The following is a 22,298-nucleotide window of genomic DNA, read 5'->3' as shown; positions in this document are numbered from 1 at the left end:
GAAAATATTGACCATGTGGAAAAGAAACACAGAAATCAGCTACATGCATACAATGCCAGGGTAATCTTCTATTTGCGCCATAGTAAAATAAGAAATGCGATTGCATGGGAAATGAGACAAATATGGACTATCTCCTTCTTTTTGTGAACCTCTCCTTTAGGAAGTGGAACATACTCCTCTGCCTCAAGATCAAATTCTATGGCAAAAGCATCACTTTTGCCCACTCTTTTAACCGCTCCACTGTTTTATTCAATGTAAATGACATCACCAACAATTACCTGCTCATATATCGTGGAGACATGAGATATCAACAGAGAAGATTAGGCTTCCTTGCAAAATAAGCGTATATGGGACAGAAGTAAATTAAAGACAAATATAATTCTCGCAATGCCTTCTGAGAACATGATTCAATAAGAATGACATAAAAGTTAATGAATTTACTCAAGAAAAAATATGCTTCAATCTAGATTCAAATGTTGAATGTTAAAATAAATTTCATCATTATCCTATTTATTGAACATATTAACAAATTGATACTTCACTGGCTTACCTTCTCTTTAATTAAGGCATCATATATTGTGGGGTCAAGCTTCAATTATTTGGTACCTTTGAAGGTTTTCAACCCAATTATAACATGGCTAATACTTTTACCATATCCACCTGTCATGCTCTCACTCTCTTCTGGAGATAGTTCAGTCACCTACATTAAGAATTGTTTAAAAATGAGATCAACTTCACAACGCATCAACATCGCAGAATTACTGTGTCAAGGACTGGACACAAATGATACGAGAAATGGTATGGAGTATCGACTTGCCTCTCCTTCATAAACTTCCTTATTTTCCTTGATACGAAGACCAATAGCTCGACAAAAATTTTCCATTAAAACCTCAGTTTTCTTCACTTCTGATGAATACACTTCAGATCCAACCATCGGGCAAAATGGAACCTGCAACATTGAAGTCGATGCTACCGATCACAGACAAGCTATATTTTGGATTGCCAATCCTAATAAAAGTAAATTTTCATAACAAACAAAGAAGATTTACAATGCTCAATCAACTCAAACATTACCAATATTCAATCAATCAACTACCCTCAACCCTAAATCATTTGGGCTCGACTATTTTGAATCATTGAATCCTTTATAAGAATTCCACTCTGCTTGATCCCATTTCATTTCAATACTGGTAAATAAAGCTCAAAACATTATAAATATGATAAAAGAGAAGCATTAAATCCATAACCAAAAAGAGTAAAAAGAATGCACTTTGCTTCCAAGTTCTTGTGATATACCAAGAGCAAGAGCTGTCTTCCCCCGTACCAGGCAGACCAGCAAGCAGTAAAGCCCACCATCTTCTTTTTGCGTATCATATCAACCACAAGCCCTGCAACTTCTCTAGCCGCTGCATGACCCACAAATCCAGCTGCCAGTGGTATTGACATCTCATTGGGCTACAATATAATACAATGTAGTCGCATTCAAGCAACCATATGTTGGCAAATTCAGTATAAACATACATAAGAATTAAACATCAAATTCAAGAAACCTCTTAGTAACTAAAGATCTTGAAATAACATACGAGATCTACAAAAAAGTAATACAAAAGGCCAAAAACCCTAAAACCTAAAAAAATATCAACCCAAAAATTTGTCTAAAAGATAAAAAGGGTAAAAAGAGTAGACTGAGACAAACAGGGGGTTGGTTAGACCTAGCAAAAGATTGAAGCTTTACACAAACTTAATACCAAAGGTCTAAAACCCAAAACCCCAAAAAAATACATTAACCCAAAAGTTTGCTTAAATGGTAAAACAAATAGGGGCGGTTAGAACCAGCACAAGGTTGAAGCTTTACACAAATTAAACACCAAAAGTTAAAATCCAAAAAAACATAGACAAATAATTAACTCAAAAAAATTGCTTAAATGGTAAAAAAGGGTATAAACAGTGTACAAAGACAAGAGGAGGTTGGTGTAAAAAGACGAAGTTACCTCAAGTCCAAGGTCTTTAATGTGAGTATGAGTGGCGATTCTGTGCTTCTTAGTGGTCGATTGAACCTCTTCTATCTTCTTATTTTTCTTCTTTAATATATCTCTTTAGCCTTCTTTTCTTCTTCTTTGTTTGGGGTTTAAGAGTAGCTTCTCTAATGGAGGCGATGGTGGGGTTTTTGAAGGGGTAAAATTTTTAATGCGCCATAAACCCTAGCATGTTCATATTATTTGAAATAAACCCTCAAAATTTTAAAAAAGTGTCACTTAAGTCCTTTTTGGCTCCTCCATTATTGTTTTTCTTTCTTACTTACTTTTTTCCTTTTTTACCTTAAGGCCAATTGTACTTTCTCGTTAAGACAAAAGAGAATTCTCATCTTCACTCTCTAAATAATATAAAGCATTTCAACTTTTAAGTATGAGGATCAAAACATCTAATTTACATTGTGAAATTGAATGTCTAGCCATTTCTTTGGATTAAAATTTACCTATTCAAGAACTACAAGAAAAGCACAAGAAGAGTTAGTAACATATCTTTTTATAATTAAAGATATGGAAAATGTTTGAAAAAAGTCCTAGCTAGAAAACGCATTTGACTTCTCAAATGATAATGATATTACATAAAATAAGATAAAAAAAGTACGTAGTATTTTGTCTAATATGACCTTCTTCAATTGACAAAGTCGTACACAGTTTGACACCATTTTTTCATCTTTTGTTTTTTTGGCTTCCCACTCGGTGTCCGGTACCCGCATTGGAGCCCGACTATATCCGGATTCGCGCCGTGTAAGGCCCCATTCGGGGGAAGCGTTCCCTACCAAGTATTTTTCCATACCCAGAGCTCGAACCCGAGACCTTTGGTTAAAGTAAGAGCAATCCCGTCCACTGCACCACATCCTTTGGTGTTTCCACAATTTCTTCTGATTTGTGTCTATCTTTTCTTTCTCTTTTTCTTTCTTTTTATTCTCTCTCTCCATTACACCAAATTTTGTAAGTAAAAGCAACTGATACTCCAAGATGTGACACTATACCTGTTGATATATGAAAAGGAAAGATAATATAAATTGAGGTGCATCTAAAACGTTTGCCATCATTAGTCAGATGCAAGACACTATGAATCTTAAAAGATAAGAAGTTCCAAATATGACATTTACGTCAATTAGATTATTCATTACATTAAGTTACCAAATAGAAAATAGTACACACATTTCGGATTCTATTTAGTAAGTGATTGCAACTTCCATAACAAAGATAAAATCAAATAAATATACACGCGAACAAATGCGTGCTTCTCAGTGTTTCTCAGGTGATTTGCACTTCAAATAGAAGCAAGAAAGTGTTCTGAAGACAACAATGGGAGAACAATCGCGTCATGTTTTTAGGAGGCATGCTTAAAACTCAGCCACAAGTCCTACTATTCTGGTGAACAGCTTCAACTTGACAATAGCTTCCTAATCTCCAGTTCCATCTTCCAGTGAGGAGTGTCTTTCAAGTATAGCAATAGTTTCTTCCTTGGCACTGTCATAAGATTATCAATTCATCAAATTACGCACAACAGTCTTATGACTTTCTCGTCCCAATGGTCAAACACCAAGAAAACATTCGACAATACAGTCGTAGTTGTACACAACAACAACAACCCATTGTAATCCCACAAGTGGGGTCTGGAGAGGATAGGATGTACGCTGCCTTACCCCTACCCTGGAAGGGCAGAGAGACCGGTTGATCATGTTATGGACATTATTTAGAGCATTACCCCAGATAGAAATCTAGAAGGCAAAAAAAATCCAATAGCTAATATTCCATGTGAAGACTCTGTGCTAAAAAAGGATAAAATATTATTTTGTCCCTCAAACAAGAAATGATTTGCAAATAGAATAAAAAGGGGCGAAGTCATAGCTACAACCAACAAAACAAGAACTAGAAAGCATTAAAAAAGGAGGCATGACAAATATTGTATTTCTTAATCTTATTGTATTTATTGGGGAAAGGGAATTGACTATGACTAATTTAGCAAACAATATAAAAATTATCATGCACCTTCTTACTCATCAAGTATTTTCTGGTAAATTTCATTAATTTAAAAGTCAACTCCTTTGAAGCCTTCTCAAAAGGTTATGATTAGTTCAACTCGACAACAGATCCAATCCTAGATAATGGAAGCTTACCTCCCAAGTCTAAGAATCTTGTACTTTCCCAACTTGGTAAGATCCACCACAGTTGATCCTGCTCGCCCAGTCGGAAGAATTCTGCCATCATAGACATTTGCACAATGCTCCCAAAGGTTGTCAAAATCTTTGATGTTTATGCTACTGGGTTGTCCATTGAGGTTAGCGCTAGTAAGTGCAAGGGCACTTCTAGAACCACATGCAATTTCCCTGATGAAGTTATAGTCAGGAACTCGAACCCCTATGCTCTCTAGTCTGGGGTTTAATAACTTCTCAAGTATACTTGACTCACCTGCAAAATATCCATATTAAGCCGTTAAAACAGAAGATTCATAAGAGAAAGATAAAAGCTTCCAAAACTACTTAACATTAGCCAGATTTTGCCTAGGGGAGTGACTCTTCCTGGTCCTTATTCAAGTGTCTTACTTGAAAAGTTACATACAGTTATTATGTAAAATAAAGTAATACTAATTTGAGATATTTAACTTTGTGATCCGAACAGATCTTGAATAAGGATACCCATCCCTGCCACATTTGTTGGACATAACATACAATAAGCTACTAACCTCGCCTTAAGACCACAGTTACAGGTCCTGGAAGTAGGCAGTCAAGCAAGCCACGAGGCAGATGATCTGTCATAGCGTAACGTTGTATATCATGAACATCACCAACACAAATCGCCAGAGGACTTGTATGCTTACGTCCTTTGATCTCATAAATACGATTCATTGCCTCAGCAGAACTACATCAATGCACCATATAAAATTAAACCAGACTTCCCATAAATATGACTTAGAGAAATAAAAAACAAATAAAATTGTCTCCTTAATTGCTAGGTCAAATGAATAAACAGTGAACGACAAGAATGTTTCTTTTTTCTGAAAGTTAAATCAATCTGGAGCCCTAATAAATTTTTCAATGGGGAGTATATTATCTTTTGTTTTCTAACAACCTAGGTTCAAAAGATTCCTCTCTAGTTCACAAAACTAATCAGCACTTGCAGGTTTTGAGCATATCAAGTTTTGGCAGTAATCTTAATTCAATTTTCGTACCAGGCTCTGCTGCTAGCTCATTCAAAGGCAACTTAGCGACACCCATTCACTGGTTTTGCCAATGTCATTATGAAGACCTCCAAGATGAGAGATTGGGTCTCTTTGTGTTCTGTAATTAACTCAAACTTCTGATTCTAAACGGGATTTAGGTTCTTCTCAATGATTTTGGTTAACCTTGAAAAGTGGATGAATGTATACAACCACAAATAGATCAGATTTTCCTAATATTTCATGGTTCTTTAAGCCATTATCCTTTACTACAATTACTATGTGCTTCCCTGTGGCTTAAGCTCCAAATTGCTATTATCGATAGACATGTCGTCAATCAGACCAACAATTTTGGCGGGGCCATTCTTGCAATATCTATCACTAGTGTATTTATCGTGTCATCAATCATATCTGAAAGTCTAAAAAGAACTCTTAAACTTCCACCAACAACCCTCAAAATATTATCAATTTTAGTGTTTGGCTTAGAAAGTATGCTATAATAACAACAAAAGCAAGGAAAGTTGAAGATTTTAGAGTTGAATGGGTACAGAAGCAGCCATTGCAGCTTCAATACCTAAGACAATATTCAGATCACCAACCTATCGGAGGTCAATGTCCTTTATTTGGGATAACATGAGGTGTCCCAGCATAGCACACTTTGACTATTCAACCGAATACCATCTACCTATGGGATCAATCTCTAAGATTTTTACCATTGAACCTATTATATTTTTAAAGTTAGAGGTTCATATCTACTATTTGTTGCAACAACAACAACAACCCAGTATAATCCCATAAATGTGGTCTGGGGATGGTAGTGTGTACGCAGACCTTACCCTTATGCTAGGGTAGAGAGGTTGTTTTTTGATAAAGTAAATTGTATTAATCAAAAGGGAGAGAACTCCCGTATATAAGAAGTATACCAAAAAGTAGTGAATTTACATCAGAACATGATTCTCTACAAAAGACGTCCAATCTTCTATACGAATGAGGGCTATATGAGTGCACCAAAAAGCGATCAACGATAAAAGACTATTCTTAAGATGTGAAAAAGGAGACTCAATCTCCTCAAAAGCTCTCCTATTTCTCTCCCCCCAAACTATCCACATGAGAGATAACGGGGCGAACTTCCAAGTCTTTTGCTTTCTTCTTCTACAAAAACCGGCCCAACTATATAGCATTTCCTTTACAGTGCTTGGCATCACCCATTGAACACCAAAAAGATTTAGGATCGTCCTCCACAAAGCTGAGGACATAGGGCAATGCAACAAAAGATGATCAACTTCTTTCCCTGAGCTTTTATACATATAGCACCAACTAACAAGTGTAATTACCCTCATTTGCAGATTCTCAGCAGTCAAAATCACTCTCCTTGCCACTAGCCATGCAAAAAAGCACACCTTCGTGGGCGTATTAGGAATCCATTATCTATCTAAGGGATCTGTTTCCTCACTCCTCCAAATGATATACAGAATTTCATACACCCTTCAAGTGTTCAAGTGAGTTTGTTAAGACAAACTATGATCTTTGGTATTCCATAGCTAGGCTATAGAAAATATTGACCATGTGGAAAAGAAGCACAGAAATCAGCTACATGCATACAATGCTAGGGTAATCTTTTATTTGCGCCATAGCAAAATAAGAAATGCAACTGCATGGGAAATAAGACAAACCTGGACTATCTCCTTCTTTTTGTGAACCTCTCCTTTAGGAAGTGGAACATACTCCTCTGCGTCAAGATCAAATTCTGTGGCAAAAGCATCACTTATGCCCACTTTTTTAATCGCTCCACTATTTGATTCAATGTAAATGACATCACCAACAGCTACCTACACATATATCGTGGAGACAGGAGATATCAACAGAGAAGATTAGGCTCCCTTGCAAAATAAATGTATATGGGATAGAAGTAAATTAAAGACAAATATAATTCTTGCAATGCCTTTTGAGAACATGATTCAATAAGAATGACATGAAAGTTAATGAATTTACTCAAGAGAAAATATATTTCAATATAGATTTAAATGTTGGATGTTAAAATAAATTTCATCATTATCCAATTTATTGAACATATTAACAAATTGATACTTCATTGGCTTACCTTCTCTTTAATTAAGGCATCATATATTGTGGGGTCAAGCTTCAATTGTTTGGTACCTTTGACAGTTTTCTTCCCAATTATAACATGGCTAATACTTTTACCATATCCACATGTCATGCTCTCACTCTCTTCTGGAGATAGTTCAGTCACCTATATTAAGAATTGTTTAAAAATGAGATCAACTTCACAACGCATCAACATCGCAGAATTATTGTGTCAAGGACCAGACACAAATGAAATGAGAAATGGCATCGAGTATCGACTTGCCTCTCCTTCATAAACTTCTTTATTTTCCTTGATACGAAGACCAATAACTCGACGAAAATTTTCCATTAATACCTCAGTTTTCTTCACTTCTGATGAATACACTTCAGATCCAACCATCGGGCAAAATGGAACCTGCAACATTGAAGTCGATGCTACCGATCACAGACAAGCTATATTTTGGATTGCCAATCCTAATAAAAGTAAATTTTCATAACAAACAAAGAAGATTTACAATGCTCAATCAACTCAAACATTACCAATATTCAATCATTGTTATAACTATGCGCCAACGATCAGTGGTACCACAAAGGGGTTATAAGGGAGCCATGATTGCTCAATCATTGTTACCACGTGTTGCCAAGATTGAAGATGCGTAAGTATTGAGAGATCACCTAGTGAATCATGTATGGGTGCAATGGGCCCTGGCATCTAGTTGACTTATATGAGCTGTGAAGGTTAACATTGTGGATTATCGGATGTTGTGACTTATGGCTTCATGCCAAGTGAGGGGAGTCCACTATCAACGATCAAATTGCGGGGTCATGTGTTATACCAATTTGGGCCTGAAATGTATTTATATGGAATTGTAAGGTTTTCCAAAACTTGTATATGATCAAGAGCTGAGATTTGAATGGGATGATGATGAGACTTGAGATATTCCCGCGTCCTTAATAATTCTACATTTCAGTATCAGCGGGGTCATGGAAACATATTCAGTATACTCGTAGTGCTTAAGTTAATCACAACACTCGCGTGGGGCAGTCATCTTTTAATGTACCAGTGGCATGGAATTTCCTGCAATGGTTATTTAAGTTATCCGGTACGGACTCAGTATGAGTAGTCGAACTGCGGATGGGTTGTTATGAATATGGTGATAGTAGGAACATCCTGAGAAATTGTCCTAGACTCGGGAGAAATCTGTTCCATCAGAGCACATGTGCCACGTACTCCATTACAGTTACTACTCTACTTACACTACCAATTTGGGGTGGAGGAAAAGCGGGTAGATGGCGCCTAAGAGGTAGAGGCTCGACCCCTTTGATATATTTGCTATGGTATAACTGAGATCGCTACACTAGATGGAATCGTTACAAGTACAAACTCGAGTTATCATAAAGGAACAATTTTCTTAACTTGATTCGGTTATGAGTATCGAGGCAAGTCCTCCTAATATGCTCCAATCATGAGTAAGTTTTGTAATCTTAAAATTTCTTATATGGATACTTCTATTGGGAGATTATATGGAGATAGCTATGTCTACCATTATGTGTTGGTCACTAAAAATAGTTGTGAGGCTAAAAGTGACTTTTGTTAATCAATTCGATGAATTTGATGTAATTTCTAAATAATTGATTTCAGTTGTAAATTATATGCCCTACCGGTATGAGGGATCATTGTATGTTATGATTTTTTTTAACGGAAATTATTTGAAAGAAGGAAGAAAGGAAATGGAAAATTTTAGTTAGCAAAATGTGCAAAATACTTGTGATTCAGAGTTAAGGACGAGATCCTCATATTTTTATATGATATGAAATATTTAAACTGGGCTACAAGCTGTGGTGGATGTTATATAATGACGAGGTCCTGGTGGTAAAAGTTTATGTGTTCAAATTCTCCTTTTACGAAATTAAAATTTATACCTTAGTACTTATAGAGAGTCATGCCTATGAGGCTTATTTGAAAATTCTTGTATGAATATCCCTGTACATAATTTATCAAATTGTAATGTAATTATTGAGTTTTAGCCTACAAGATGAGTGCCAAGGTGGCGTTGTGACTCATTAATTTGGGTAAGTTATTATGAGGTCTTCATACCTCGTTGTTAGTAAATGGAAGTTTGAAAGAAGATTTTTTTTTGACATGAGGTTAATTGGTGATTTTGTAATCGATTATGTACAACTATTAAAACCAAAGATGTGATTAAGGTCATGCATATGATGTGTTTCATGTCCAGATATCATTATGATAATATTGTACTTGTAATGCGGAGATTAGTATTATTGATATATACATTGTGGAATATTGTTGAGTTGTGTATGTGTTGTTAGAAGTTGTCTTGGCGTTACTCTGACAGGTGGATAGGCCTAATTACATGGGAGACTCTGTAGAAATTTCTGATTTGGTAGTTAGAAAGATTTAGGACATTGAGTTGTGCAAAGAAAGAGATAAGTTACATTATGTGTTTGAGGACGGACTCTACTTATTATTTGAGAACAAATGACCCTAAGTGTGGGGATAATGTAACACTCCGGATTCGAGGGGTGCAAAGGCACAAGTTGCTATAGCCAATCGAGATTAATATCATGTGTTGATGTGAAGATCGGACCTTTATGAAAATGACTGGAGTGTAAGAAATTTGGTCTTAAAGTTTGCAAATATAGATAAAGGAAATAATCTCAATTGAAATGGTGTTGTCGGACTTATTACGAATGCGGTAATATGGGATCAACCATGAGTATATGTGTAAAAGTAGAAACATCAAATTTGAAACCTCAGAACAATCTTAGTACGTTCGAGGATGAACGTTTGTTTAAGAGGTGGAGAATGTAACGACCCGATTGGTCGTTTTGAATAAGTACAACCTCGTCTCCCCACATATTGCTAAATTCATGCTTCACGGTTCTTATGTAACTTGCTGGGGAAATTGGTTCGGGTTCGGAAAAGTTTTTGAAAGGAATTGAGATACTTAATCTCCAAGAAGAGAGTTTAAGTTGAAGTAAATTGACCGGTAGGAGAAATATGAGTAAACGAATCCGCAATAGATTTTTGATGATTCCAATAGCTCCGTATGGTGATTTTGGATTTAGGAGCATGCCTGAAATATTATTTGGAAGTTTGTTGTTTAATTAGGCTTGAAATGGCGAAAACGAGAAGTCGCAGTTTGGATGTTTGACAGAGGGGTTGACTTTTTGATATCGCGATCAAAATCCAACTCAAGAAGTTGGAATAGCTTCATTATGTCATTTATGCGCAAAATTTGGGGTCAATCGGACTTGATTTGATAGATTTCGGCGTTATTTGTGGAATTTGAAAGTGTCTAAGTCCTTAGGCTTGAACCCGAGGTGGATTTGGTGTTTGGAGTAATTCGAAGGCTCGACTAAATTTTGATGATGTTATGGGATGTGTTGGTACATTTGGTTGAGGTTCCGGGGGCCTCGTATGTGTTTCGTGGTGAATTTCGAGCGAGTCCGGGCATTTCGGAACTCTGAGATGGGTCTGGCACTTTTGGGAGTGCAGACCGCACCAAAAATATGCATACCACAGAGGGGAGTGCTGACTGCACTAAATGGTGTGCGGACCTCAGTGCGGACCGCACAAAATGGCGTGCGGCCGTACACCAAAAATGGTTTGCAGGATCGCTGATCAGACTTCGGAAGCTCATATCTTTTGATCTACAAGGGATTTGGGGATGATTCAAAAACGAAAGTTGTGGAATCTGGGAGGTGCACTATAAATATGAGGTTTAGGGTTTTATTTCATATTTTGACCTAGAGAGCTCGGATTTTGGTGATTTTCGAAGGTTTTTCAAGAAATTTATCGGGGTAAGTGATTCTAACTCGGATTTGGCTAGAATACATGAATCTATCATTGAATTCATCATTTGATTCGTGATTTGGGAAAAATAATTGTGAAATCTTTCAAAAATGTAAAATGATGATTTGAAAGACCAAATGGTATCGGAATTGGATAATTTTTGTATAGGTGAACTCGTATCGGAATGGGTATTCGGTTTTTGTAAATTTTATCAGGTTTCGAGGTTCGGGCCCGGGGAGTTGACTTTTGTTGACTTTTCGCAAATTGTATAAGAATCATAACTTTGTTAATTGGAATTATTTTCTCTTGCATTGTTAGATGTATTCAAGTTGTTTTGGCTAGATTGAGTCGAGCATTGATGAACTGGAAAGAGGAAAAGCTAAATTGAGTATTGAATTGGCTGGATTGACGTAAGTATCTTGCCTAACCTTGTGTGGGGGACTATCCCTTAGGATTTGAGTCCTCTATGCTAATTGTAATCCGTGCATGCGAGGTGACAAGCGTGTGCTCGGTCTTATCTATGGAAGAATTGCCCTTTAAGATTCTTAGGTCCTTATGTGGAAAGTATCCTGTTATGATTGGGTTTCCTAGTTGCTTAAATTGCCTCTATATACTCCATATGATGTTGTTAGCTTTCCTCTAATTCTTACGTGTTACATTGATCCTAAATTGCTTTAATTGAAGTGATTGCCTTCCTTATTGTTTTGATACTTCTTGGTTGTGAGTTCTTCTATGACTTCGTGCAAATAGGTTACATGTCCAATTGTTGTGGTTGCCGGTGTAGTTATCATGTGCTTATTATGTCTTGTTGTGTAGTTGAGGTTTTATTGTGAAGTTAATTGTTGGTACAAGTTTGGTTATAACTGATTCTCTTGATGGGACATATTTAATTCTTACTGTTGGTTCTCTTGCTGGGACGTGTTTATTCTTGTTGTTGACTCCCTTGCTGGGATATTGTTGTTTCCTTATTATTCCCTTGCCGAGATTCTTTTATAATTGATGATGATTTGTAAATGGGAGCAGGTTGCACGCTTGCAACAAGATGTATGAAATGGGAGCAGGTTGAATGCCTGCAACAAGATATATGAAATGGAATCAGGTTGCACACCTGCAAAGAGATATATGAAATGAGAGCGGGTTGCACGCCTGCAATAAGATATATGAAATGGACGCCTGCAATAAGATATATGAAATGGGATCGGGTTTCACGCCTGCAACGAGATATATGAAATGGGAGCGGGTTGCACGCCTGCAACAAGATATATGAAATGGGAGTGGGTTGCACGCCTGCAACAAGATACATGAAATGGGATCGGGTTGGAGTAATTCGAAGGCTCGACTAAATTTTGATGATGTTATGGGATGTGTTGGTACATTTGGTTGAGGTTCCGGGGGCCTCGTATGTGTTTCGTGGTGAATTTCGAGCGAGTCCGGGCATTTCGGAACTCTGAGATGGGTCTGGCACTTTTGGGAGTGCGGACCGCACCAAAAATATGCATACCACAGAGGGGAGTGCGGACTGCACTAAATGGTGTGCGGACCTCAGTGCGGACCGCACAAAATGGCGTGCGGCCACTCAAATTCTGTGGAAAAAGCATTACTTCTGCCCACTCTTTTAACCGCTCCACTGTTTGATTTAATGTAAATGACATCACCAACAACTACCTGCACATATATCGTGGAGACAGGAGTTATCAACAGAGAAGATTAGGCTCCTTTGAAAAATAAGTGTATATGAAATAGAAGTAAATTAAAGACAAATATAATTCTCGCAATGCCTTCTGAGAGCATGATTCAATAAGAATGACATGAAAGTTAATGAATTTACTCAAGAGAAAATATGCTTCAATCTAGATTCAAATTTTGGATGTTAAAATAAATTTCATCATTATCCTATTTATTGAACGTATTAACAAATTGATACTTCACTGGCTTACCTTCTCTTTAATTAAGGCATCATATATTGTGGGGTCAAGCTTCAATTGTTTGGTACCTTTGATAGTTTTCAACCCAATTATAACATGGCAAATACTTTTACCATAACCACCTGTCATGATCTCACTCTCTTCTGGAGATAGTTCGGTCACCTACATTAAGAATTATTTAAAAATGAGATCAACTTCACAATGCATCAACATCGCAGAATTACTGCGTCAAGGATCGAACCCAAATGAAACGAGAAATGGGATGAAGTATTGACTTGCCTCTCCGTCATAAACTTCCTTATTTTCCTTGATGCGAAGACCAATAGCTCGGCAAAAATTTTCCATTAAAACCTCAGTTTTCTTCACTTCTGATGAATACACTTCAGATCCAACCATCGGGCAAAATGGAACCTGCAACATCGAAGTCGAGCCACCGATCACATACAAGCTATATTTTGGATTGCCAATCCTAATAAAAGTATATTTTCATAACAAACGAAGAAGATTTAAAATGCCCAATCAACTCAAACATTATCAATATTCAATCAATCAACTACCCTCAACCCTAAATCATTTGGGCTCGGCTATTTTGAATCATTGAATCCTTTATATGAATTCCACTCTGCTTAATCTCATTTCATTCTAATACTGGTAAATAAATCTCAAAACATTATAAATATTATAAAATAGAAGCATTAAATCCATAACCAAAAAGAGTAAAAAGAATGCACCTTGCTTCCAAGTTCTTGTGATATACCAAGAGCACGAGTTGTCTTCCCCGTACTAGGCGGGCCAGCAAGTAGTAAAGCCCGACCCGCCATCTTCTTTTGGCATATCATATCAACCACAAGCCCTGCAGCTTCTCTATCTGCTGCCTGACCCAAAAATCCAGCTGTCAGTGGTATTTTCATCCCATTGGGCTACAATATAATACAATGTAGTCACATTAAAGCAACCATATGTTGGCAATTTCAGTATAAACATACATAAGAATTAAATATCAAATGCAAGAAATCTCTTGGTAACTAAAGAACCAACAATAACATATCATCTCTACAAAAAAGTAATACCAAAGGCCAAAAACCCTAAAACCTAAAAAAATATTAACCCAAAAATTTATCTAAAAGATAAAAAGGGTACAAAGAGTAGACTGAGACAAACAGTGGGTTGGTTAGACCCAGCAAAAGATTGAAGCTTTACACAAACTTAATACCAAAGGTCTAAAACCCAAAACCCCCAAAAAAATACATTAACCCAAAAGTTTGCTTAAACGGTAAAACAAATAGGAGGCGGTTAGAACCAGCACAAGGTTGAAGCTTTACACAAATTAAACACCAAAAGTTAAAATCCAAAAAAAATATAGACAAATAAAAACTCAAAAAAATTGCTTAAATGGTAAAAAAAATGTATAAAAAGTGTACAAAGACGAGAGGAGGTTGGCGTAAAAAGACGAAGTTACCTCAAGGCCAAGTCCTTTAATGTGAGTATGAGTGGCAATTCTCTGCTCTTAGTGGTCGATTGAACCTCTTTTATCTTCATATTTTTATCCTTTAATATATCTCTTTAGCCTTCTTTTTCTTCTTCTTTGTTTGGGGTTTAAGAGTAGCTTCTCTAATGGAGGCGATGGTGGGGTTTTTGAAGGGGTAAAATTTTTAATGCGCCATAAACCCCAGCATGTTCATATTATTTGAAATAAACCCTCAAAATTTTAAAAAAAGTGTCACTTAAGTCCTTTTTGGCTCCTTCATTATTGTTTTTCTTTCTTACTTACTTTTTTCCTTTTTTTACCTTAAGGCCAATTGTACTTTCTCGTTAAGACAAAAGAGAATTCTCATTTTCACTCTCTAAATAATATAAAGAATTTCAACTTTAAGTATGAGGATCAAAACATTTAATTTACATTGTGAAATTGAATGTCTAGCCTTTTCTTTGGATTAAAATTTACCTACTCAAGAACTATAAGAAAAGTACAAGAAGAGTTAGTAACATATTTTTTTTATAAATAAAGATATGGAAAATGTTTGAAAAAAGTCCTAGCTAGAGAAATCATTTGACTTCTCAAATGATAACGATATTATATAAAATGAGATGAAAAAAGTACGTAGTATTTTGTCTAAAGTCGTACACAGTTTGACACAATTTTTTTTTGGTTTTCCACCCGTTGTTCGGTACCCGCATTGGAGCCCGACTATATCCCGAGACCTCTGGTTAAAGGAAGAGCAGTCCTGTCCACTGCACCACATCCTTTGGTGGTTCCACAATTTTTTCTGATTTGTGTCTGTCTTTTCTTTCTTTTTATTATCTCTGTCCATTACACCAAATTCTGTAAGTAAAATCAACTGATACTACGAGATGTGACACTATACCATTTGATATATGAAAAGGAAAAATAATATAAATTGAGGTGCATCTAAAACGTTTGCCATCATTAGTCAGATGCAAGACACTATGAATCTTAAAAGTCAAGAAGTTCCAAATATGATGTTTACGTCGATTAGATTACTCATTACATTAATTTACCAAATAGAAAATAGTACACACATTTCAGATGCTATTTAGTAAGTGATTGCAACTTCCATAACAAAGATAAAATCAAATAAATATACACGCGAACAAATGCGTGCTTCTCAGTGTTTCTCAAGTGATTTGCACTTCAAATAGAAGCAAGAAAGTGTTCTGAAGACAACAATGGGATAACAATCGCGTCATGTTTTTAGGAGGCATGCTTAAAACTCAGCCACAAGTCCTACTATTCTGGTGAACAGCTTCAACTTGACAATAGCTTCCTAATCTCCAGTTCCATCTTCCAGTGAGGAGTGTCTTTCAAGTATAGCAATAGTCTCTTCCTTGGCACTATCATAAGATTAGCAATTCATCAAATTACGCACAATAGTCTTATGACTTTCTCGTCCCAATGGTCAAACACCAAGAAAATTTTCGACAATACAGTCGTAGTTGTACACAACAACAACAACAACAACCTAGTGTAATTCTATAAGTGGGGTCTGGAGAGGATAGGATGTACGCTACATTACCCCTACCCTGGAAGGGCAGAGAGACCAGTTGATCAAGTCATGGACATTACTTAGAGCATTACCCCAGATAGAAATCTAGAAGGCAAAAAAAATCCAATAGCTAATATTCCATGTGAAGACTCTATGCTAAAAAAGGATAAAATATTATTTTGTCACTCAAACAAGAAATGATTTGCAAATAGAATAAAAAGGGGCGAAGTCATAGCTACAATCAACAAAACAATAACTAGAAAGCATTAAAAAAAAGGAGGCATGACAAATATTGTATTTCTTGATCTTATTGTATTTATTGGGGAAAGCGAATTAACTATGACTAATTTATCAAACAATATGAAAATTATCATGCACCTTCTTACTCACCAAGTATTTTTTGGTAAATTTCATTAATTTAAAAGTCAACTCCTTTGAAGCCTTCTCAGAAGGTTATGATCAGTTCAACTCAACAACAGTTCCAATCCTAGAAAATGGAAGCTTACCTCCCAGGTCTAAGAATCTTGTACTTTCCCAACTTGGTAAGATCCACCACAGTTGATCCTGCTCGCCCAGCCGAAAGAATTTCGTCATCATAGACATATGCACAATGCTCCCAAAGGTTCTCAAAATCTTTGATGTTTATGCTACTAGGTTGTCCACTGAGGTTAGCGCTAGTAAGTGCAAGGGCACTTCTAGAACCACGAGCAATTTTCCTGATGAAGTTATAGTCAGGAAGTCGAACCCCTATGTTGTCTAGTCTGTGGTTTAATGACTTCTCAAGGATACTTGACTCACATGCAAAATATCCATATTAAGCCGTTAAAACAAAAGATTCATAAGAGCCAGATTATAGCCAGATTTTTCCTAGGGGAGTGACTCTTCTTTGTCCTTATTCAAGTGTCTTACGTGAGAAGTTACACACAGTTACTATGTAAAATAAATTAGTACTAATTTGAGATATTTAACTTTGTGATCCGAACAGATCTTGAATAAGGATACCCATCCCTGCCACATTTGTTGGACATTACATACAATAAGCTACTAACATCGCCTTAAGACCACAGTTACAGGTCCTGGAAGTAGGCAGTCAAGCAAGCCACGAGGCAGATGATCTGTCACAGCGTAACGTTGTATCTCATGAACATCGCCAACACAAATCGCAAGAGGACTTGTATGCTTACGTCCTTTGATCTCATAAATACGATTCACAACCTCAGCAGAACTACATCAATGCACCATATAAAATTAAACCAGACTTCCCATAAATATGACTTAGAGAAATAAACAACAAATTAAATTGTCTCCTTGATTTCTAGGTCAAATGAATAAACAGTGAACAACAAAAATGTTTCTTTTTTCTGAAAGTTAAATCAAAGTGGAGCCCTAATAAATTTTTCAATGGGAAGTATATTATCTTCTGTTTTTTAACAACCTAAGTTCAAAAGATTCCTTTCTAGTTCACAGAACTAATCAGCACTTGCAGGTTTTGAGCATATCAAGTTTTGGGAGTAATCTTAATTCAATTTCCGTACCAGGATCTGCTGCTAGCTCATTCAAAGGCAACTTAGCGACACCCATTCGCTGGTCTTGCCCAATGTCATTATGAAGACCTCCAAGATAAGAGATTTTGTCTCTTTGTGTTCTGCAATTAACTCAAACTTTTAATTCTAAACGGGATTTAGGTTCTTCTCAATGATTTTGCTTAACCTTGAAAAGTGGATGAATGTATACAACCACAAATAGATCAGATTTTCCTAACATTTCATGGTTCTTTAAGCTATTAGCCTTTACTACAGTTACTATGTGCTTCCATGTGGCTTAAGCTCCAAATTGCTATTATCGATAGACATGTCGTCAATCGGAACAACAATTTTGGCGAGGCAATTCTAGCAATATCTATCACTAGTGTATTTATAGTGTCATCAATCATATCTGAAAGACCCAAAAGAGCTCTTAAGCTTCCACCAACAGCCCTCAAAATATTATCAATTTTAGTGTTTGGCTTAGAAAGTATGCTCTAATAACAGCAGAAGCAAGGAATTTCCCAGCTAGTTGAAACATGACAACCAAATTAATAAAGATGGAGATTTTAGAACTGAATGGGTACAGAAGAAGCCATTGCAGCTTCAATACCTAAGACAATATTCATATCACCACCCCATCGGAAGTCAATGTCATTTTTTTGGGATAACAGGAAGTGTCCCAGCTTGGCGCACTTTGACTATTCAATCGGATACCAATTACCTATGGGTTCAATCTCTATGCTTTTTAGCATTTAACCCATTATATTTTTAAAGTTATGGGTTCATATCTACTATTTGTTGCAACAACAACAAGAACAACCTAGTATAATCCTATAAGTGGGGTCTGGGGAGGGTAGTGTGTACGCAGACCTTACCCCTACCCTAGGGTAGAGAGACTGTTTTCAATAGACCATCGGCATACTTCCCTCCAAGAACTCCCTACCTTGCTCTTGGAGTGACTCAAACTCACAACCTCTTGGTTGGAAGTGGAGGGTGCTTACCATCAGAGCAACCCACCTTGCTACTATTTGTTGCAATATTAATGAATATTTACACATAAATTACGCTCCACATCAAGAATACTGGGTTCAGATGAACCCGACACTATATGGCTAGATACGTCCCTGGTAACTTTGTCTACCAAGGCTTAGGCAGATAGGAAAAACACCTAGTTTTTGTTATCTCCGATAAAATTTGAATGTTTGTCTTCAAAGTTTGCACCCACTTCACTGACCACTAGGCTGTGGGGTACTCGATCCCGAGCCAATATCCATAGTGCTTTGACCTTTATAAGGTTGTGAACACGAATACTTTCTATTTTAGGTGCCAAAGTTCCCAATGATAATTTGCTGAACTTCAATGAAGTAATTCCAGGAGGTCAATAAGTTTCTAAAAGTGGTTCAATAGATTCTCTTATAATTGCCTTTCTTGCTTAGGCAATAAATGGCCACAATTTTCTCGATTGTTTGTTCAACTATTTGACCTGTTCATAAACTAGGAATAACATACATTCAAGAAAGTTATGGCTACACATTTTCTTTAGATCGTCTCTGTTGAGGGAGCCCATTAGTTTTACATCAGCTGCCTTACCGATTCGCTTGTTGTTCCTGTACCTCAAATGTCGTCAACGTATCATTAAACTGATTCCGAAGATTATCCCTATCAGAATCCAGAAATCAACCACATTCTATTTCAACCCAATTCCCTCTTTATTCTGAAAATAATAACAACGTATATGATAAATACTGAAACAACTTGCTTCTCAAACACAAAATTATTACTTCTTCCTTCATTCTTTACTCTTTTCAGGAACGATCTCCACCAAAATGGTGTTTCTTGGCATTCCCTTTCCTCCACAAAGCTTTGAGGCTAAAGAAGAAAATGTATATTACTTATTTCATTGTACAATGAAATGAACGAGGGTTGGATGATTAAGCATTACTAACTACCCCGCTCCTAAGAGTGGTCTTTCTGTTTGTTCTTCCAACAAAAATGTTTGAAACTTCCTGTTCAGTCAATATGTTATTGCAATACTCTAGGAAAGCTGGGTTTCTTAAGGTCTAATCTATTAGGTGTACTTCTTTCTTTGAGTTAGATTTTATCATTTCCAGGGAGACAGGTGGAAGGAGATACAGAATATGAGAAAGTAGCTTTCTTCACATGGTGTGGAACAGGGAATACAAACCTTATAGCACAACTGCAGATCAAGAAAAATCTGCAAGAATGGAGAGTGACTACAGATATCATTCCTTTAACTTATCTAGTTCCCACTTCAGGCACACAGTGTCCTTTTCACAAGCCAAATTTCCCAAGTACCTAAACAAATGACACTGATTCCGGGTCAAAAAAGAATAATTCCTCATTAAGTTGACATCCTATGCTCAATTAGCTTACCACGTGTTGTGATAGTTTAACTATCACGGTGAAGAAACCTCCAAAAAAATTTCCCCGAAACTTCACCTCATTTTTGGGTAGTAATAAATATGTTAACCTAACAAAGCCAAATCCCAAATAAGATAGTCTTCGCGTAACTGGTAAAGTTGCTGCCATGTGACTAGGAGGTCACGAGTTCGACCCGTGGAAACAGCCTCTTGTAGAAATGCAGGGTAAGGCTGCGTATAATAGAACCTTGTGGTCCGTCCCTTCCCCGAACCCCGCGCATGGCAGGAGCTTAGTGCACCGGGGTGCCCTTTTTTAGTATACCAAAACATCATGTTTGCCTATTTCACATCTTCCCTGTAAGCTTCTCAACTAATTTCTATTTGCTAGTGTCTAAGAAAAATCAAAGCTTTACTCCATTAAAATGTCACAGTTTAGAACTACATTGAATCGAAAGGCAAAAATATCAACAAGAAAATTTAGAATACTTTGCAACATAATTTTGGTGTTTTACTGTACAAGCCTACTTATTAATTCAAGCCTACTCTTTCCTCTCCAATCTATTTCCTTTATCCAATACAAAATAGACCAAAACCCAAGAGTACTAACAGTGCATTAGTATAAAGTATACTCAAAATATTACATAACTATATATTTCTATGGCAGTTCATTTCTCTAGTGTGTGTGACATGTCATCAAAATTAAAGGCATATCAAGCATCACAAGCAAAACCATATAATGTATCAGTGGGCACAGTTATAACTTTTCCAGCTTTGATAGCTTTAATTGCCTCTTCGGCACAATCTTCTGTTGCAGGACTCACAGAAACTACCTTAGTCTCCACATTCCCATCACTTTTCTCCAAATTTCAAGCCATGTTTTTCACACTAAAATCCCTCCTACTTCTTGTCCACAATTTAAAAAATCCAATCTTTTCCACCCTGCCAAAAAAAGAAGGAACAAGAAGCCAAAAAGTTTAATCTTTGTTATGTCTAAGCAAAACTGGAAACAGAATTTATAATTATAAGAAGAAAAGGGAAGAAAACTAACGATGAGTGTTAATATCAAAGAGCACCTCGAAAAGGGTGAAATAGAGAGGTGAAGTAAGGGAGAGTTTGGGCTATTTTCGTGAGTGTGGTGGCGTTCATCAGTCTTCTCTCCTCTGCAACTTTGCTCTATTTATGTTCTCTGCAGCGTTTTATCTCTTCAAGAAAATACATGCCCTGTTTGGTTGGAGGCCTAAGTCTGAAATTCAGCCGCCAATTGACACTTAAGGCTACCGGGTACTCTTTTTTGTTTTTGTTTTTGTGAGTACTCTATTTATTTCCTTTTTCTTTTCTTTCTGCTTAACTAAAAATCAAATGGGAATTGGGATATTTACAACTGTTACAAATTCTATATACTAGTATTAGTACCCGCACGATGCGCGGTTGATATTAAAAAAAATTATCATAATAAATTTTATACTCAAAGTAACAAATATGTAAAATTATCACTATTGAGTTTTAAAGCTCAACTATTTGTCTGCTTGCATTGTGTTTAATTAATACAGTTTCTTGTATTAAAATTTTATCACTTAAGTTAAAAACATATTAACTTTACCGCTATAGCATTTTAACGATATGAAAACACAAAATAAATATATATAATTTGTGATACAAATAATTTGAATTGATCAATTAAAAATACATAATAATTAGATGAAAAATAGATTCAATGACGCATCAAAAAAATACAAAATTTATTTATACACCTCGTATATAGGTTCATTCTTATTTGTCTATCATCTATTATACTAAAATCTTCAGCTCTTCTATTTGTAAACTGTGAAAGAGCAACATAATATTGTGCTTCTATTAATACTGATTTCTTCAAAACCAATCCCATCTAAGACAATAATTGACCTCAATTTGTATTATGATAAGCCTCTTTTTGTTTTAGTTTTGGGTTTTTTGGGGGGTTTTCAAGCAAACCTTTTTTATTTTTGACTAAATTATTTTCTCAAGTTTGAACTTTTATGTTGTTACTACTACAAAATGCATTTTTTTCACTGTTGTTTCTTTTTTTCTTGTTCTTTTGTTAATTTTATTTAATTTTTTATACTAATAAACTAAACATAATCGTTATTGCACCAAACATCAACTTCATTCCACTTCAAAAATATTTTTCTTGACTTTTATTTTGCTAAGATTTAAGTTATGTGATATATTATACCAATTTTCTTGTCTTGTATCAAATTATAATACTTACATTTGTATTTTTTTTCTAAAAGTTTTGTTCTTTTTTTGGTTTCCGTACTTATTGTTATTGTATTATTCATTAGATAGTATTGCTATATTACCATATAACTTTTATTAGCTTACCA

At 36.0% G+C, this 22,298-nt stretch overlaps 1 protein-coding gene and 4 pseudogenes across 1 annotated transcript; all 5 read right to left on the bottom strand.

Annotated features, from left to right (window-relative positions):
• Positions 1 to 68: 68 nt before the first annotated feature.
• Positions 69 to 3,079, bottom strand: LOC104222459 (ruvB-like protein 1; annotated as a pseudogene).
• Positions 3,080 to 3,439: 360 nt separating this feature from the next.
• Positions 3,440 to 5,254, bottom strand: LOC104222449 (uncharacterized). The gene is made up of 4 exons (XM_070170437.1): positions 5,154 to 5,254; positions 4,723 to 4,898; positions 4,157 to 4,448; positions 3,440 to 3,506 (listed from the first exon to the last, which is right to left on the bottom strand). Exons 1-4 carry the CDS (start codon positions 5,252 to 5,254, stop codon positions 3,440 to 3,442), a joined length of 636 nt encoding a protein of 211 aa, XP_070026538.1.
• A 472-nt stretch (positions 5,255 to 5,726) lies between these two features.
• On the bottom strand, positions 5,727 to 14,562 carry LOC138888554 (ruvB-like protein 1; annotated as a pseudogene).
• A 1,227-nt stretch (positions 14,563 to 15,789) lies between these two features.
• Positions 15,790 to 20,810, bottom strand: LOC138886959 (uncharacterized; annotated as a pseudogene).
• On the bottom strand, positions 17,502 to 19,801 carry LOC138886817 (calcium-dependent lipid-binding protein-like; annotated as a pseudogene).
• Positions 20,811 to 22,298: the final 1,488 nt, after the last annotated feature.

Source organism: Nicotiana sylvestris, chromosome 3 (assembly GCF_000393655.2).
Source record: "Nicotiana sylvestris chromosome 3, ASM39365v2, whole genome shotgun sequence".
Lineage (NCBI taxonomy): Eukaryota > Viridiplantae > Streptophyta > Magnoliopsida > Solanales > Solanaceae > Nicotiana > Nicotiana sylvestris.
This window is presented reverse-complemented; position numbering and strand designations above follow the sequence as displayed.